Here is a 16,312-nt window from a genome sequence, read left to right as displayed (position 1 = left end):
CTATGTTTGTTTCCAGGGTGAAGGTGCTTCTAGTTAGGGTCCCCAGGTCCCCATAGCCTCTCGGCGGGAGGTGGGGGACCTGGCACTTACCTTTTTGCTGGGCCCATGATTATGCCGGTGTGATGACATCACTTCCAGAAGTGACGTCATTGCATAGGGCGTGGTAGTGTGCATGTGCGCTTCACAGTGGGCTGATTTTGGCCTCAAATGGGCTAAAAAAGGCCCATTTGGGGCCAAAATCAGCTCGCTGCAAAGCTCAGGAGCACTCTTCGGGTAGCATTCCCATGTCTTCCTCCCCCACCAAGCAATTTAGTGGAGGCAGGGGGCAGAGGGTGAAAATGTGGGATCCCCGCCCCTCCAGGGGAATGGGATACCTACTTCTGGTATATTGAGCATTATGTGAATATAACAGGTTGGCTCTCTGCAGAATGAAGCTTCATGGGACGTGAAGGAAGTCCTTGATTCTATTTGTTGTGAGGCCTTAGTGACTGCTTCTCTTTGTGTTCACAGGGAATATTGAATACAGCTGTCCAGCCACCAATGAATGTGAAATCACAAAACGGAGGCGCAAGTCCTGTCAGGCATGTCGCTTTATGAAATGCCTCAAAGTGGGAATGCTGAAAGAAGGTAAGGAGAGGCAGCCATGCCTTATGGCCACTTAGCAGCACCTGATTTAAAAAAAACCCTGTCCAAGGGCAGATTACACTTGGGGGGGAACATTTAGAATTTTGTGTGGCTATGCAGCTCAGCAGTACTGTGACACTTGCTTTTGTGTTACAGTGAAATTCAGTTTCAAACTTGAGTGAAAATGATGAAGTGGGCAAAACCAATTTTGATCAGCCATGTTTCCCCCACCATTTCCATCGAAGATAGGTCTGTTGCCATTAACAGACATGACCAGATGGAACAAACCCTGGGATTCTTTGGGCAGGTGTGATGTTTTGGTTAAGCTGGGAAATTCAGCTCTTTGGGAGGATCCTAAGAACTGTGTTCTTATTCATTTAATTATATCACATTTTTCTGTACAAAAGGCCTTGGCAGTGTACATTTATGACAGTTTACCCTCTTGAGTTTGATACAAGATGCACCAGTACAGAAGGGAAAGGAGATAATACTAAAACGGTTGCATTTTAATAAAACACTCATCTGAGAGGCAGACACTCAAAGTGTCACCACTGAACTGTGGCCTTGTTCCCACTTTTTGTACATGGGAGGAAGAAGAAGTCAGTGCATGAGTTATAAATGAGTCTATGGCCCAGATCTCCTACCACTGGAGCTCTCTTTTGGCAGCTAACTGCTCACAAGACATTTGTCCTACAGGAAACAACATACATGCTGTTGTGTTCTGAAGAATGTATAGATGTTTCACTGCAATGACACAGGTTATGAAGATGATGCATGCAGTGCCTTCTCAATGTCCCCAATCACAGAAAAACTCTTTTCCCCCACATGAAATAGTGAACATGCCCCTTCCTACGTATAGATTATTTCTATACAGAAAAAGAAATGTGTATTGTTTCTGGTAGCTACTTGTTTTTTTTTAAGGGTTGAAGTACCTGACACTTTCCTCCCTGCATTCTGAACATTCATTCTTTTAAACACTTTTGACATCATACTCTTTACAAGTTCTGTGTTCTCACATGCATTAGACAGGGTGATTCAGAACTGTGCACTGAACATTGTGTGGTTTGTTTACAGAAGCGTGTGAGATTGCCTTAGCCTGTCCACAAGTGCAAAGAAAGTTTGATAATAGTCCATTTGTTCTGAGGTCAGATAAATGTCTCTGGTTGGAAAGAGACCCTCATCCCTGAGCAGGTGCTCAGCTCACTGTCTCATTCTGCCTATCGATCTGTTCTGGGTTGTCTGAATAGGACTTGGCTCATCCCTCATGCTCCAGCCACACACACACACACCCCGCCTTCCCCTCATCCATTCAAGGTGTGCCATTGGGAATTCAATGGCAATTAAACACATTCTTATGGATTGGCTTCAAAGCTTCATTTCCTCAGGTTCCCTCCAGAATGGAAGAAAGGGAGGTGGGTGGGTGGGTAGGGAGTAAAAGTAGCACTTGTAACTTTCTGCATCGATGTACTTGGGAAAGCACAGCTGCCTCAGCCTAACCCACTGGAAAAAAACACTATCAGCTGTAGAGCACTCCAGCCCAGCACATTTCAGCCAAAGCAGGCAGGCTGCCACTGTGAGAGCCAGAAATGAGTTGGAAGCTGTGAGCAGTGCTTTTCTTCCAAGGTGTTACAAGCTAGCATTCTTTGTCATGTAGATTCTAAAGCCTGTTTTGCCTTTTAATTGACAGATCATACCTGAGGTTAAATCTTTCTTCTTTCTCAATCACAACTCTCCTAACCTTGGTGAGGTCAGCCCCTGGTGACCCTCCATGACTATCGTTGAGATTAGGCTGATGAAGCAAGGGCAGTGAGAGATGTTAGGTTGCTTTGAAGGTGGGATTGATGGGCTGTTCTCTGCAGACCAGGGACAGAATGTATGGAATCTCTCCCAGTCCATTAGATTCTTTTATATTACTCTTCTTTGCTCTTTTCTGTGGTCTAATAATTAAGCGCATGCCTTTTGCCAGGACTCCTGATTGGTGGTACAGTAAATCAGCACAATGTTGATTTCTAAGACTGTGTCCTGAACTAGAAGTTGTAGCAGATGCCCAGGTACCCATGTCTCTTCCTCCTCTCTCCCCTGGTAACGGCTAGTAATAGAAAATGTGTTGGCATGATATCATTATGTTTCCTTGCCCTGCAAAGTGGCAGCCAATCTAGCAGGGCAGGAAAACTTGCATCATGATGATATAACATCACATATTATGTATTGTCAGATTTATAGGGGGGAGAAGATGATGTGGAGTTACTGATTTCAGCAGCAGCTATGCATGCACCGGAACATCTAGCTAATGATAACCTACAAAAATATCTGCACAGTTGTGAATTGTTGTTACTGTTAGGACGAGTAATAATAAGAGTAGAGATGATAATTTAATAATAACGTGAATTAAATCAATATGATTATACAAAAAATGAAATCTAGGAAAGTGAAGGAAAAAATAGTTGTATAGTATTTGGTCTCCAAAGAGTCAGCAGCTCCTTTGAAGAACGTATCTATAATTGACTTTCTGCACAGAAATGCAGAATTGGCTGGGGATTTTCACTTATAAAGGGGTTGCTGGTTTTCCCTACTGCTGGGTCCTGTAATTTCTCTTATTCACTCCATATGACGGGGGTCAGTACAGAATTGTTTCTACTTGCACATTTTCTGGTTCTATATCCAGGTCAGTTTTCAGAAGTTCCTGATGAGGAGCCTTCTTTTGAGATGCAGCTCTATCTATAAGTTGCTAAGAAGAAAATCTTGATATTCCAGCTGCTACTTATTTTTCAGAATCCTGTTAATCATATAACCATCTTCTGTCATCCTACTGAATTTCCTCTTCTTGTTGCTTTCAAAGTATGCAAGGTGCCCACACTGTCTCCAAAGACTGGGAAGTTAGAGCAATGCCCCCCCCCAAAAAAACCATGAGAATAAATATTCCACAATTGCATTTGGGGCAATGTAGGGGATGTTGGCAGGCCTGAGAGCAGGAAAGATAATGAATGCTGGGAGCATGATTCTCTGAACCACTGATATGGTCTATGAATAAACCTAAAGATCTTTGTCATTTTATCCCACAAAGTTATTACACAGGATTGAAAATGCAAGGTCTGTTTAAACAAAGGAAAAATGGAGGGAAAGAAAGGGAAAATGTGAAAGAATTATGAACTTGACTACAGGGTCATTTGGTTGATTTAGAGGTGGAGCCCACTGATGCAGGAAGAAGACAGGCCTACATTCCAAATGTGTAAGAGTCCAGTAGCACCTTTAAGGTGCATCTGACAAAGAGAGGTGTGGCTCTCAAAAGCTTATGCTACAATATAGTTGGATAGTCTTAAAGGTGCTACTGGACTCTTTACTATTTTGCTACATGGCTAACTCGTCTGGATCTATTCCAAATATGGAAGCAGTGTTTTGAACACAGAGCCCTGAAAATAAATTGTTTCAGAAGGTTCTGAAATTTTCAACCACACTTGAGAATGTCTGTCTTTGCTTATAGCAACGTTTCAAGGTGTAATAGGAGTCCCCTTTCAATATCTGTTGTCCCAGTTACCATTGCAATCTTATCCCACTTGCCTGATGAGGCAAACCCACCCTTGGTCACTTCTGAGCTAGGATGCTGCATTGCTGTCAGTCATAATCTGGATAAAGGTAGGCAGTGAGAAGCCGTCTGCTGTATCTTCATTGCCTCTTCTGCCTGTAATTCCTTTCTAATTTCCTTCTTCCTCATTTCGCCCCACAATTTCATCCTCCCCAAAGATTTTGGTTATTATCTTCACAGCAGTATAAAGTTTAATAAATCAGTTAGAAATACATAGATTAAAAGCATCATATGGTTCTACATATACATACTAAACTCTTGTATTTATATAAAATAAAATAACTGATATACAGGTAAAGTAGGACATTTCATTGCTGTTATGTATAGAACCAAAAAACCCAGACATGTTTTGGCTAGAGTTGCCAATCCCCCACTGGGGGAAGGGGATCCCCCACTCCCACCCTCCACTCCTGCTTACCTGGCAAGCGGGGAAAAAGGCAGGGAAACGTGCTTCCTGGGGCATGCTCCCAGGCTGCACGGCACACTCATGCACTCTACAGTGGCCTGATTCAGGCTGAATTGAGTCGTTATGTAGTGCAGGAGCACTCCAGGGCCCGTCGTGCCACCCCAGCAGCGCCCCTGCACTCCGCAGTGGTCCAATTCGGACCAAATTCATTACAGATGCCTCCTTCTGTGTTCAGTAAATTAGAGGCAACACAATCCCATGCATACCATGATGTCAGAATGTCTCCTGTTGTACTCTGCAAGACCCTTGTGTACTCTGTGTACTGGCTGCATTTTGCAAGGCCTGTTTGATTCTGTGTGACTCTGATGTTAGAAGCTGTCCGCTACCTGGAATGTGACAGCCTGCTGTTATCTCTTTCTCAGTCTGCAGTTTGCCTTTCACCTGGGAAGGTCTTGAAGTTACTTACACATCATCTGGGCTGGGTTCTGCTGTTCATCTATTAAACTTAACTAACTGTTCTCTGAAGGGGGCTGGGGCTGAGCTTAGAATCCTATATACGTTATGTGCTTGTAGAGAAAGGCTGTTCCTGCCAAGGAATGTAATAGTGTATGAACTAGTAGCTTATCAATAAAATGCTTTAACTCATGCAGTTCCTGGACCCATGCAGTGAAGTCTTGGAGAGTTACTTGGCAGAACTTTACACATATACACTGTACCTGTGTATGTATACTCCACCACTTACCTGGCCAGCAAGGGGGGGGCATGGGGAATGGGTCTCCTGAACGTGCTCTCAGGGCCAGAGCGATGACATCACTGATGTCATCACGTCACCTCATGAGTGTGCCCGTGCTTCGCAGAGGGCTGATTTGGACCCCAAACAGGATGAATCAGGTCCATTTGGGGCCCAAATTGGCCCGCCGCAAAGCTTGAGTGTGCTCCCTGCCTTTCACGATGACATCACTTCCTGGAAGTGATATCATCATGCTGGTGCAAGAAGGTAAGCACTGGGTACCCCCCTCCTGCTGGGAGGATAAGGGTACCTGGCAACCCTAATCTTTCCTGCATTGGCTTCTGAAGCAGGGTGCATTAATAACAATTCCTTTAAAAAACTAATGTTCAGTAGACTTCATTTCACAATACATTTCACATTTTTATAGATAACATACAGATATAATGGACACCCACTGTAGTAAAGTGGTTAGTCTGTTGGACTAGGATACGGGAGACCAAGGTTCAAATCCTCACTCAACCATGGAAACTTGCTGGGTGACCTTGTGCCAGTCATACCCTTTCAGCTTAGCCTACCATTCAGGGTTGCTATGAGGATAAAATGGAGGTGAGGGGAATGATGTAAGCCACTTTGGATCCCCATTGGGGATAAAGACAGTGTATAAATAAAGTAAATAACTGGCAAACTTTGATTTGCCATGAAGTGAATAAACCTGGGAGATCTTTCAGTTTGTGAGCTTCCTCTTTCTCTTGCACATGGCTAGCTAATTAACCATTTCTGGGGCTGTGATTAGAATAGCTTGCTGCATTAGACTAGTGGTCCATCTAATCTAGCACCTTGTTTTACTTAGTGACCAACCAGTTGCACCGGAGGGCCAAGAAATAAGGTTCAGAGGCCAAGGCCTTCCCCTCATGTTGCCTCCTCCTACTGGCTTTCAGAGATTTAAATGATTGTTTATTGTAGCATATAAGTAAGGCTTCTGCTTTGCCTTCAAATCAGATTTTCAAACAAGAAGCCAGTCTGGGACTTGGTAGGGACTGTCCTTGGTTAATAAGGACAGTTGGTGCTTATGCATCAGGTGAAGGAAGGGGGGAAAGTGAGGCTCCAAAGGGATACTTTAAGGCTATGAAAGACTATCTCTGTGATGCACACAGTGATGGGGGTTTTGTTATGGCAATGCAGAAAGTGAATGAAAAACAGAGGCAGGAAGGGAGAAGAGCAAGCAATCAATAGGTTTCTCAGATATCCTGGCCACTTTGCTTAAGAGAGCCCTAATCAATGTAGAGCAACTAAGGGAATGCATGTGCTCAGTGCCATCTCAGTTTCTCCTGTCATGACGCTGCAGAGTAGAAACTCGCTTAGATAAACTACAACATGGGGATAGAACATAGTATGAAGAACTACCCAGGCAAGGCCCGATATATAAGCCAAGAGCATATGTATTCAGTGCATTGGCTTTCGTACTGGTAGATACCTTTTTTCTAACAAGGATTCATTACAGGTTGCCTCCATTTGGCACCATAGTTCTTTGTCCTAGGAAAGAGGCTGAGAAGTGAACAGATTCAGTGCCTGAAAGCTTGTCTCACATATGTAGGTTGATAACTTCTGTTTGTACTGGGCATTTTAGGTTGCATCATACCATTACTGTGCTGGTTACCATAAAGTGGCAGTTCTGAGAGCCAGAACAAATGGCATTCAGATTTGCCTTTATGACAAGGATAAGGACTATTATCAAAAAGGGAGTTGGTACCAAAGGTTTTTTTTTTTGTTTTAAATTCTTGCTTGAGAAGTTCTGCAAGAGCTAGGTATAATCTGGATTCTTTTGCTTCTAGGAACAGATCTACACCTTCATCAGTGTCATATAGTACATACTTTTCACCCTGGAATCTGGAACCTTGATGTGCTGTTTTATATATTAATACATACAAAAGCATATTATATATGTAGGAAATATAAATACATATATGTATATAAATGTACATACAAATGTACATTAATACATATTTATATAAATTATATTCATACATTGTTAATATACATAATATACAAACAGGGCTTTTAAAATAAGGAGTTTTAAAAATGTGCCAGCCCTCTCCTCAAAGCCTGAAATGGTACAGTCTAGGAATTCCCCTGCAATGAAATGTACGGAACATTCAGCTCTCAGAATTCTAGACAGGGGAACCTGTTTCCACGGCCCTATGAGAAACATATTAGGGGGAAAAAAATAGAGACAGCAAAGAGATGTTGCCAGAAATGCCAAGTTCATTAAGGAAAATCTGAAGTAGTTTTTCTGATGATGTTTTTGATAACTGTGTGAGAAAAGGGGGCTAAGGGAATTTGACCTTTCTTTCCTCTTTGAGTGGTCAGAATGGGCTTTTATACCACCTTATGTATCCACATCATCAGAGTGACCAGTATTCCCATCACAAAATTTCTTTGTTCCTAGAGCAGCTTATCTCCCCCCCCCATCCATCCAGCTTGAGCATACTTCACCTTTGGCATTGCACCAAGGCTAAAGCTAGCTAGTCATTTCGGTTTTGAAATTGGAACTCTTTTAATTTCCCCCAAGTCTCGCATTTCAATGTCTTCTGGAATTCAGTAATGAGAGCTGCAATCAGCAATTCTAAAGGGAGAATTTAGCATCATGTTGGGTCTGCCATATCCTCCAACCAAACATGTACAAATATATGGAGTTAAACACCCACCCAAATATATTTGCGTGACTGTATATATGCAAAAGGGTAGAAAACAAAAGGGAAAAAGTGTACCCCATTTCCTGTTCCAGGAGCAGCATGGCTGCAGTTTGGCTTGTAGGGTGGGAAGCTGCAAAACCCTCCCCTTGGGTCTGTGTGGCTCTTTTGTCTCCCTCAAGGAGATCCAGTTTGGTGTAGTGGTTAAGAGTGTGGGATTCTAATTTGGAGAACTGGGTTTGATTCCCCACTTTTCCGCTTGAAGCCAGCTGGGTGACCTTGGGTCAGTCACAGCTTTCTGGAGCTCTCTCAGCTGCACCCACCTCACAGGGTGATTGTTGTGGGGATAATAATAACATACTTTGTAAACCGCTGGGTGTTAAGTTGTCCTGAAGGGTGGTATATAAATCGAATGTTCTTCTTCTTCTTATATTATTAGTAATACTGGCCCTGCCCAACTTTGGTTTGCTTGAGCCTTATCACTGATAGGGGAGGAGCTTCTAAGGGACACTGGTGGCTTCCCTGCTTTTTCCAGTTGCCTCATTGGCTCTCCAGGCAAGGACACACTTCATGAATCTGATGAAGTGGGCTCACTTTGGAAGTTTATGCTAACATAAACTTTAAGGTACTACTGGTCTCCCTTCCCCCATTAATGCATTTCTAGAATTGGAAAAACTGGCAACAATGCTGGAGAAAAGGCAGAATTTGATGGCGGAGGGCTGGAGGAGGGGGAGACTATGTTATCTTTAGAATAGTAATAGTAATAGTAATAACATTTGACTTAAATACCACCCTTTAGGACAACTTAATGCCACACTCAGAGTGGTTTACAAATTGTGTTATTATTATCTTCACAACAATCACCCTGTGTGGTGGGTGAGGCTGAGAGAGCTCTGAGAGCTGCAACTGACTCTAGGTCAGTCTTCAAGTGGAGGCGGGGGGAATCAAACTCAGTTCTCCAGATTAGAGTCCTGCCACTCTTAATCACTACACCAAACTTGTGTTTCATATTTAGGACAAAGATCAGACATGACGTTTTGGTTAAGGTAAAACCTTTGGCAAGATACATGTCTTTAAATAGCACTACCCTAGAGAAATCCCCTGCAGAAAAGGCATCCTTTAAAGAATGAAGAAAATCTTGTGCTAGAAGAGAAAGAGGGATTGTCATTCTAAAACATTCTCACTTGCAGAATCCATGGCTTGTTAAAAGCAGTCCTGGATTTATTTCATTATCAATGCAAGTCCTTTCTGTAGTATTGTAAGAAGTGCCATGTTGTAAGGATATATTTTTATCCCAGCACATTTGTGCATATTCTTAGATTCCTCCTTGCCCAATGTGATCTGTCTCAACCATATTCATCAGCAGAATATCGTAGCACCATATATTACCAAGATCAGGGCATGAGAGAAGGTAGGTGGAGGAAATAAGCAGTGGCTGAGAGCTGAACTAGACGAGACAAATTACATGAGTCTATGCGAGTGGCCAGATTCGTTTTTTCCCTCACCTTCCTGTGTCTCTTTTACCCCCGATGAACTCGCGTCCATGGCTCTGCTCTGTGCACGTGTCAGCAAAAAAGTGGTTTACATTAGCAACTGTCTGCGGACCATATCATCGAGTTGCCATTGCAGAGTGGTGATTCTGTTTTGCTTCCACTTCCCTCTTCCCAGTTTATGCATGTGTAAACTGGCAGCGCATGATGGGATACCATTCCTGCGTCTTGGAGGAGCACAGAAGAAACCCATGCCAGCATGGACATGGGATCAAGCACAGTCTGACCATGCTGGCAAGTGTACAGGAAAGCAACAGGGAGACACGTGAAAGTCCGTTCACGTGTTGTTCATCTGTCATTTATATTGTGTAGTTCAGCTCTCAGATGTCTTGTATTTTTATTTTTGCTAGAAGGTATTGCCTTGTAAAAGAATGCTGCCTGCTGTGGTCATGGTTGTGATGCCAATAGCTGCATAACTTGTGGATCTTTAATACCCTGAAGAAGTACATGGAAAGCTTCCAAAAATTTCTGCCTTTTATTTTTAGCATGTTATATACCATCTTTATACCAAAACAACCTCAAGTTGTTCATCAAGTTTAACAATGTAGTCAAACATAACATGCAATGAATGTAACATAATGAAATGCAGTGGTCGCTTCCACACGTCAGGGCCGGATCTAGCGCTCCCGGCGCCCAGGGCAACGCTTGCCGGCCTGCCCGCCCGCGCTCCTGACGCAGCGTGATGACATCATTTTGATGACATCATCACGCTGCGCGCCGGAGGCAGCGTGGGGGGCTGAGAAGGCTTTGCAGCCCCCCACGCTGTCTTTCGCCTGCCCCGTGGGACAGGGGGCGACCGGCTTGCTGGGCGCCTTCTTTCCTGCGGAGCAAGCAAAAGGCAGTGCGGGGGGCTGCGAGGCTGCCCAAGCCATGCGCCTGCCCCACGGGAGAGGGGGCGGCCAGCTGCCCCCTCTCCTGCGGGGCAAGCAAGTGGTGTGGGCACTGCCCTTTGCCTGCCCTGCAGGACAGGGGGTGCGCTGCAAGCCAGGCACCCCCTGTCCCGCGGGGCAAGCAAAAGGCAGCGCGGGAGCCTGTGAGGCTGCCCGTGCCATGCACCTGCCCCATGGGACAGAGGGCGGCCAGCTGCCCCCTCTCCTGCAGGGCAAGTGAATGGCGTGGGCGGCCACGCTGCCCTTTTCCTGCCCTGCAGGACAGGGGGTGCGCTGCAAGCCAGCCACCCCCTGTCCCACGGGGCAAGCAAAAGGCAGCGCGGCTGCCCATGCTGCCGCCTGCACACACTGGGAGCTGCTTCTGGCGCCCCCTCCCTGGTGGTGCCAGGGGCAGACTACCCCCCTGCCCCCCCTCTAGATCCGGCCCTGCCACACATTCCAATTTTTGGGGTTTTCCCTGTCCCAAAGCTGCGTCTTCCCAATCCGCTTCGAGAACTCACCTTCCACATGCATCATCTCCATGCGTGTTTTGTGAGTGTTTGTCATGAGAGGGAAAAGGTCTTAAAACAGAAAACATGTTCGTTATCTGCACCTCGTCACAAATGACATTAGTGCATTCCCGCCCAACTTTCCTTTTTTTTTTTGAGCGCATATGGGATTGCTCTATATCGTTGTCCTGTTTTTCAGCTTCTATAGAAACTAGGCATGCAAAGTATGCTTTCTCTACCATTGATTTCCCACTCGAAGTTTTAAATGCAAAAGTGCTTAATAAATATATGAATATTAGAGTAGCACAATCGCACGATTCCATGTCCTATTATATAAAAGGCAGACTGTGTTCCTCACCATTCACTCCTTATCCTTGTGGAGGCACAGTATGCAGGGATAAGAAGTGAGTGGTGGTCGAAACGGTTTGCCTCCCCACTGCCTCCTTGGGGCCTACAGAGGCCCGGAGGGGCTCAGTGTGGCTGCGAGAAGGCTCAGCACAGTGGCAAGGCCCTCCCAAAGTCCCACAGCAGTGGGGGCGGGGCTCCCCACTGCCTCCATGAGGCCTTGGGAGGGCTGCGCACAAGCCAAGTGGCAGCTGAGGGGTTGGAGGAAGAGGGAGCCCCTGCTCTCTTCCCCAATCCCCCCCTTGACTGATGCCGTGGGGAGAGGTGCAGGGAGGGGAAGCACTGCTAGGGCTCATTGTATTTTCCCAAACAACAGGCCTTATTGCTAGTTTGAAATAAAATGGCATTCCATTCCCAATGTTGTTCTTCGACTGATAGCCTGATTCCTGAGTGATCCAATGTAGCAAGCATTGCAGTATGGTTCCCTTTGTATACATAGATATTGTAGTAGCGCAAAGACTGTTAAAAAAAGCTTTAAAAGGTGGAGGAATTATACAGTTGTGTGTGTGAGCCAGATGCAAAGAATGAAATGAAGGACTTTGCATGGTTCCGCTCTGTAAGGGGTACAATGGGACAGGCAGGCAATGGTTTCTATACTGTAAGAAATGAACCAATCCAAAGGCACAGATGTTGCAGCCATTTATCTGCTCTCTGAGATGCTTCTGCCCATAGACTGTCTCTCTGAATCATTGTGGTCATGAACCACAATGCATAGCTATTTGAAATCATTTGAGTTATGAATGTGAGTTTGTAGAAATGGAATCAGCAAATTTGGAATAGTTCTCTTTGCATGCTTTGATTATAAGGGAAATGTTTCTGTGAGAGACTGAGAACAATGTGGCAATCAATCCTGCTTTTAGCACTTTTTTTTTTAAAAAAAAGAAGTGGTGGTGTCTGGATTTCAAAATTAGTCAATGCTTCTGGTTCTTTTCCATCCCTGTTGAAAGTGTGATATTTTCATATTATACCTATAAGGGACTTTATTTTTATTTATTTATTTCAAATTTGTATTCCGCCCTCCCCATGAGTGGGCTCAGGGCGGATAACTACAAATTAAAAATACAATTAAAAATTCATGTTAATTAAAAACAACACATTTAAAACAGGGTGGTGGACAGCCTTCACAAGGATTGGCTTTATTGGCTTTAGATTACATATCACATCTGTAGGAACGATGGCTTAAAAGAAGCTTCTTCCTCTTTTCAACCTTGTGTACAATTTGCCTTTTGTGATGAGAAGGGAATGCCATCATTACAGCTGCAGGACCCTCCTCCTCTGTCTTTAACACATGCCTAACAGGCAGAATTTTGGCAAGTGAGGATGCGTCTCTGTGCCTGGAAAATGGTCCATTGGTTAATCAATACCTATGGTAAAGTGGTTAAAGGCAGAAAAGCACTGCTAGAAAAAAAGGTGGCACCCCCTACCTCTTATCCTGCAGCCAGAGATTGCAAACACCATAACCTAAATCCAATTCTCTTTGATAGCATTCAAATTCAACTAACATCCTAGCAACTAAAACAGTGAAGAACTCACCTGAATACGTAAAATTGCCCTCATTTTCTCTATAGTGTCTTCAATGGAGCAAAACCATCCTAGCGCTTTCCCACACCATTTCCCAACAACCCCCTTGCCCCCTTCCCCCATCCTCAGCTTCTCTTCCATGTATTTTCTGAAAGATATTTGATTTCAATGAAAGCTCTGCTGACATCCATGCAATATGCTTGCACTTTCTCTTTGTGCTTCCTGGGAACGATGAGGACTCCTCCGGGGATTCTGGGTAATTGGGTTAGTGGCCAGCTCATGTCAGGAAATTAAAAGGCGGCCCTGATCAGGTTGCTGCTGCATGGGGTTTAATGGCTTTGTATTTATAGAGTATTCTGCCTCTAGCCCGTGCCAGAAATATCACTTTTCTAAGCATTCTGGGGAGGGGGGGCAGGGGGGAATCCTTCACTAAAATGGATATTGTTTTAAAAAACAAACTGCTTTAACAATGATACTGGTATGTTTCAGAAGGAGATGTGACCAAAATGACCCCACGTCGCCATATTTTCAGTGTTCCACATAAGAGTTGCTGCACTGTATCTTCTCACGTATCTCTGTTGTAGGACATTTCCAGACAGTATGTTTTATGAATCCTGGAAATGGGATTGGCAGTAGGGATCCTAGGTCCCCCATATGGGATCCCCCTCTTCCCCGCCCCCGCCCCCCACTCACTGGTGGAGGAACAGGCCTCCCAGGTATGCACCCAGGATAATGCAATGATGTAACTCTTGGGAGTCGTGTCATTGTGTTGCCCCCAGAGCACTCCTGCACTTTGCAGAGGGATGATTTGGGCTCAAATTGGCCTGCTGCAAATCTCAGGAATGCTCCCGTGCCTGCACGATGACATCACTCCTCAGAGCGATGTCATCACACAGGTGTGGGAACCCATGTGCACAAAGTGTGCATGCGAGGAGTACCCTCGGGTAGCGCAAAGGTGAGTGCCGGGTCCCCCCCTCCCACCAGGAGGGTAAGGAGACCCAGCAACCCTAACTGACAGCACCAGATTGGGAAACGTCTGCAGATTTGGGGCTGAAGCCTTGGGAAGGCAGGGTTTGGGGAAGGGCAAGACTTCAGCAGGGATGTGATCTCAAGGCCTCACATGGAAGTTGGCTACCCTACCTGGAAATAGGGTGCCAGCTCCAGATTCATAAATTCCTGGAGATTGGAGGGGGGGTAGAACCTAGAGAGGATGGGATTTGGGGAGGGAAGGGGGCTCTGAAAGTTTTATTCCCATATAATTCACCCTCCAAAGCAGCCATTTTCTCTAGGGGAATTGATCTCTGTGACTTGGAGAACAGTTGTAATTTTGAGAGATCTCCAGCCACCACCTGGAGAATGGCAACCCTACCTGGAAATGATGGCCATGCCAAGCTGCCTTATACTGCATTTGAGTGTTGGCCCATTTTGCTTAGTATTGTCTCCTTGGACTGGCAGCACATTTCCAGCGCCTCAGGCTCAGACAGAGAAAGGGCTTTCTCAACACCAACTACCTATGATCCTTTTAGGTGGGAAATGCTAGGAATTGAACTCCAATGTGTTCAAGCCAAGTATGCGCTTTGCCATTGACTCATGCTCTCTCAGTTTGGGAGGGGGAATCTAACTGGAATCCACTGTCTCTTTTTGTCTTTTTGCATGATTATGACAAACAGCCAGTATGTTTCCAGAAGTATGCTTTTACAGTGCCCTGCACTGTGGTAAGGATTCTAATTGCAGGAGCAACACGGGACCTCGAGGGGGCTACAATATTCAGATAGCAAATTTTGATATATTCCCCTCTGCCTGCTCTCTCTCTCTCTCTTTCTGTGTGTGTGTGTGTGTGAGAGAGAGAGAGAGAACAGATCTGGAGGAAAAGCAACAGATGGAAATTCAAGCAGGAGTTTTCACATAAGCCTGCATTACCAGACAATTAGAATCTACTTCATATCTGAGGAACTGCTAGATTACGTCCTTGTAGTGCAAGCAGCAACCCTCTGTTATCTCTTTTTATTACAAGGGTGTAGATAATATACAGAATGCAATAAGCTGCAAGTAATAGTGCTACTCTAGCAGATTGGGTGGCTGGGCGAAACATGATGAGGACTTTTAAAATTGATCATGCAGAACAAAACTCTTAAACACAAACATGCAGGCGCGTGCACACACACAATGTATGCACATGCACATTCATACATGTAAGAATGCCCTGGGGATCACATACAGTATAATAGGACTCAGGACTCAGGACGGAGTCCTACCCTGTCATAGGAATTCTACTGAAAAAGGATGCACAGCTTGTAAATTCAATATGACAGCCAACACCAGGCTTGAGCTGCATTTCCCAGTGTCCAGGGCTTTGCTTCACAGAGCTTTTAAAGGTATTTTTAGTTTCCAGAAAAGAAAAAAAGGAATGGAACTTGATTGCTCGTGCTGCCTTCTCTGCACACTCGGCTATTTTTACTTCCGACAGACTGGGCCTGCATCCAGAGTTTTAAAAAAAATGCTGGAATTATTTTACTTCCATTAAGAAAAAACCTCCCAAAGCCTGATGTTATCAAGCCAGTATGGGGACATCTGATCTCAGACTTGTTGGACAGATGTCTCTTGGCAGGACCACAGTGGAGAAATGCAGAGAGCTTTGAACAGATCAGCAGAAGCGCTCACGCACTGCGGAGGCTTGGTACTGGCACAGACCTATCTGAAGGACTTCTGGAACATGAGTGGCACCAACAGGATGGTTAGAAAATTGACAGGCTTATTTGAGAAAGGAGGAAATGGCAGGCCTGAGACAAACACTCCTCTATTTTCCATATTGGGATTGGCATCCAAATAATTTTTGTACAGAAAAAATAAACAGAACGATAATGAGAGTATTACAATTATCTGTTGTTTCTAGTAAGGTGGTCAGCATGCAAGGTGGAATGTTAGTATTAACATAAGCACTTTTCATGACGATGTTTAAGCATACTGCTTTTCCTGATGACTGTTCACAAAGAGGATTTTTTATTGCACAAAGTTTTCATCTGAGAGCAGCTCAGGTATGGTTCCCAAGCAAATTCTCCTCCAGGCTACAGATTCTAAGCTTTAGTACCAGAACAGTGATACAGGGCCATCCTCTGACCCATAACGGTGTAGCCACTCAGGCATGGCCAGACCAGTATCATTCAATTTTAGTTTTGTTTACTGTGATCTTTGTGAAGTTTCTTTACATAAATATTTTAATAAATAAATAATAAATTGTAAGTTTGGGTGTTGCTTCCCCCCCCCTCAAATATCAACCTGAATCCAAGCGATGTAAGAAAACTTTAAGACTCTTAAATTTTGTTAAGAAGGGTAGCAATTTTTTGCTAATCAACCCTCCTACTGTGCTGACCACCACTATACTGTTTCTGAGAGTCTGCTGTCCTCCAGGAGCAAAGTTTAGGAAG

General features: G+C 44.6%; 1 protein-coding gene across 1 annotated transcript in view; it reads left to right on the top strand.

The window, feature by feature from the left end:
• Positions 1 to 16,312, top strand: part of ESRRB (estrogen related receptor beta) — a 141,015-nt gene that overhangs the window by 97,954 nt on the left and 26,749 nt on the right. Inside the window, exon 3 of the mRNA XM_054972976.1 lies at positions 511 to 627. Within this exon, the coding sequence (XP_054828951.1) occupies positions 511 to 627 (117 nt within the window). The remainder of the gene's footprint in view (positions 1 to 510; positions 628 to 16,312) is intronic.

Source organism: Eublepharis macularius, chromosome 2 (assembly GCF_028583425.1).
Source record: "Eublepharis macularius isolate TG4126 chromosome 2, MPM_Emac_v1.0, whole genome shotgun sequence".
Lineage (NCBI taxonomy): Eukaryota > Metazoa > Chordata > Lepidosauria > Squamata > Eublepharidae > Eublepharis > Eublepharis macularius.
Note: the sequence above shows the minus strand (reverse complement) of the source record. Positions and strands in the feature narration are given on the sequence as shown.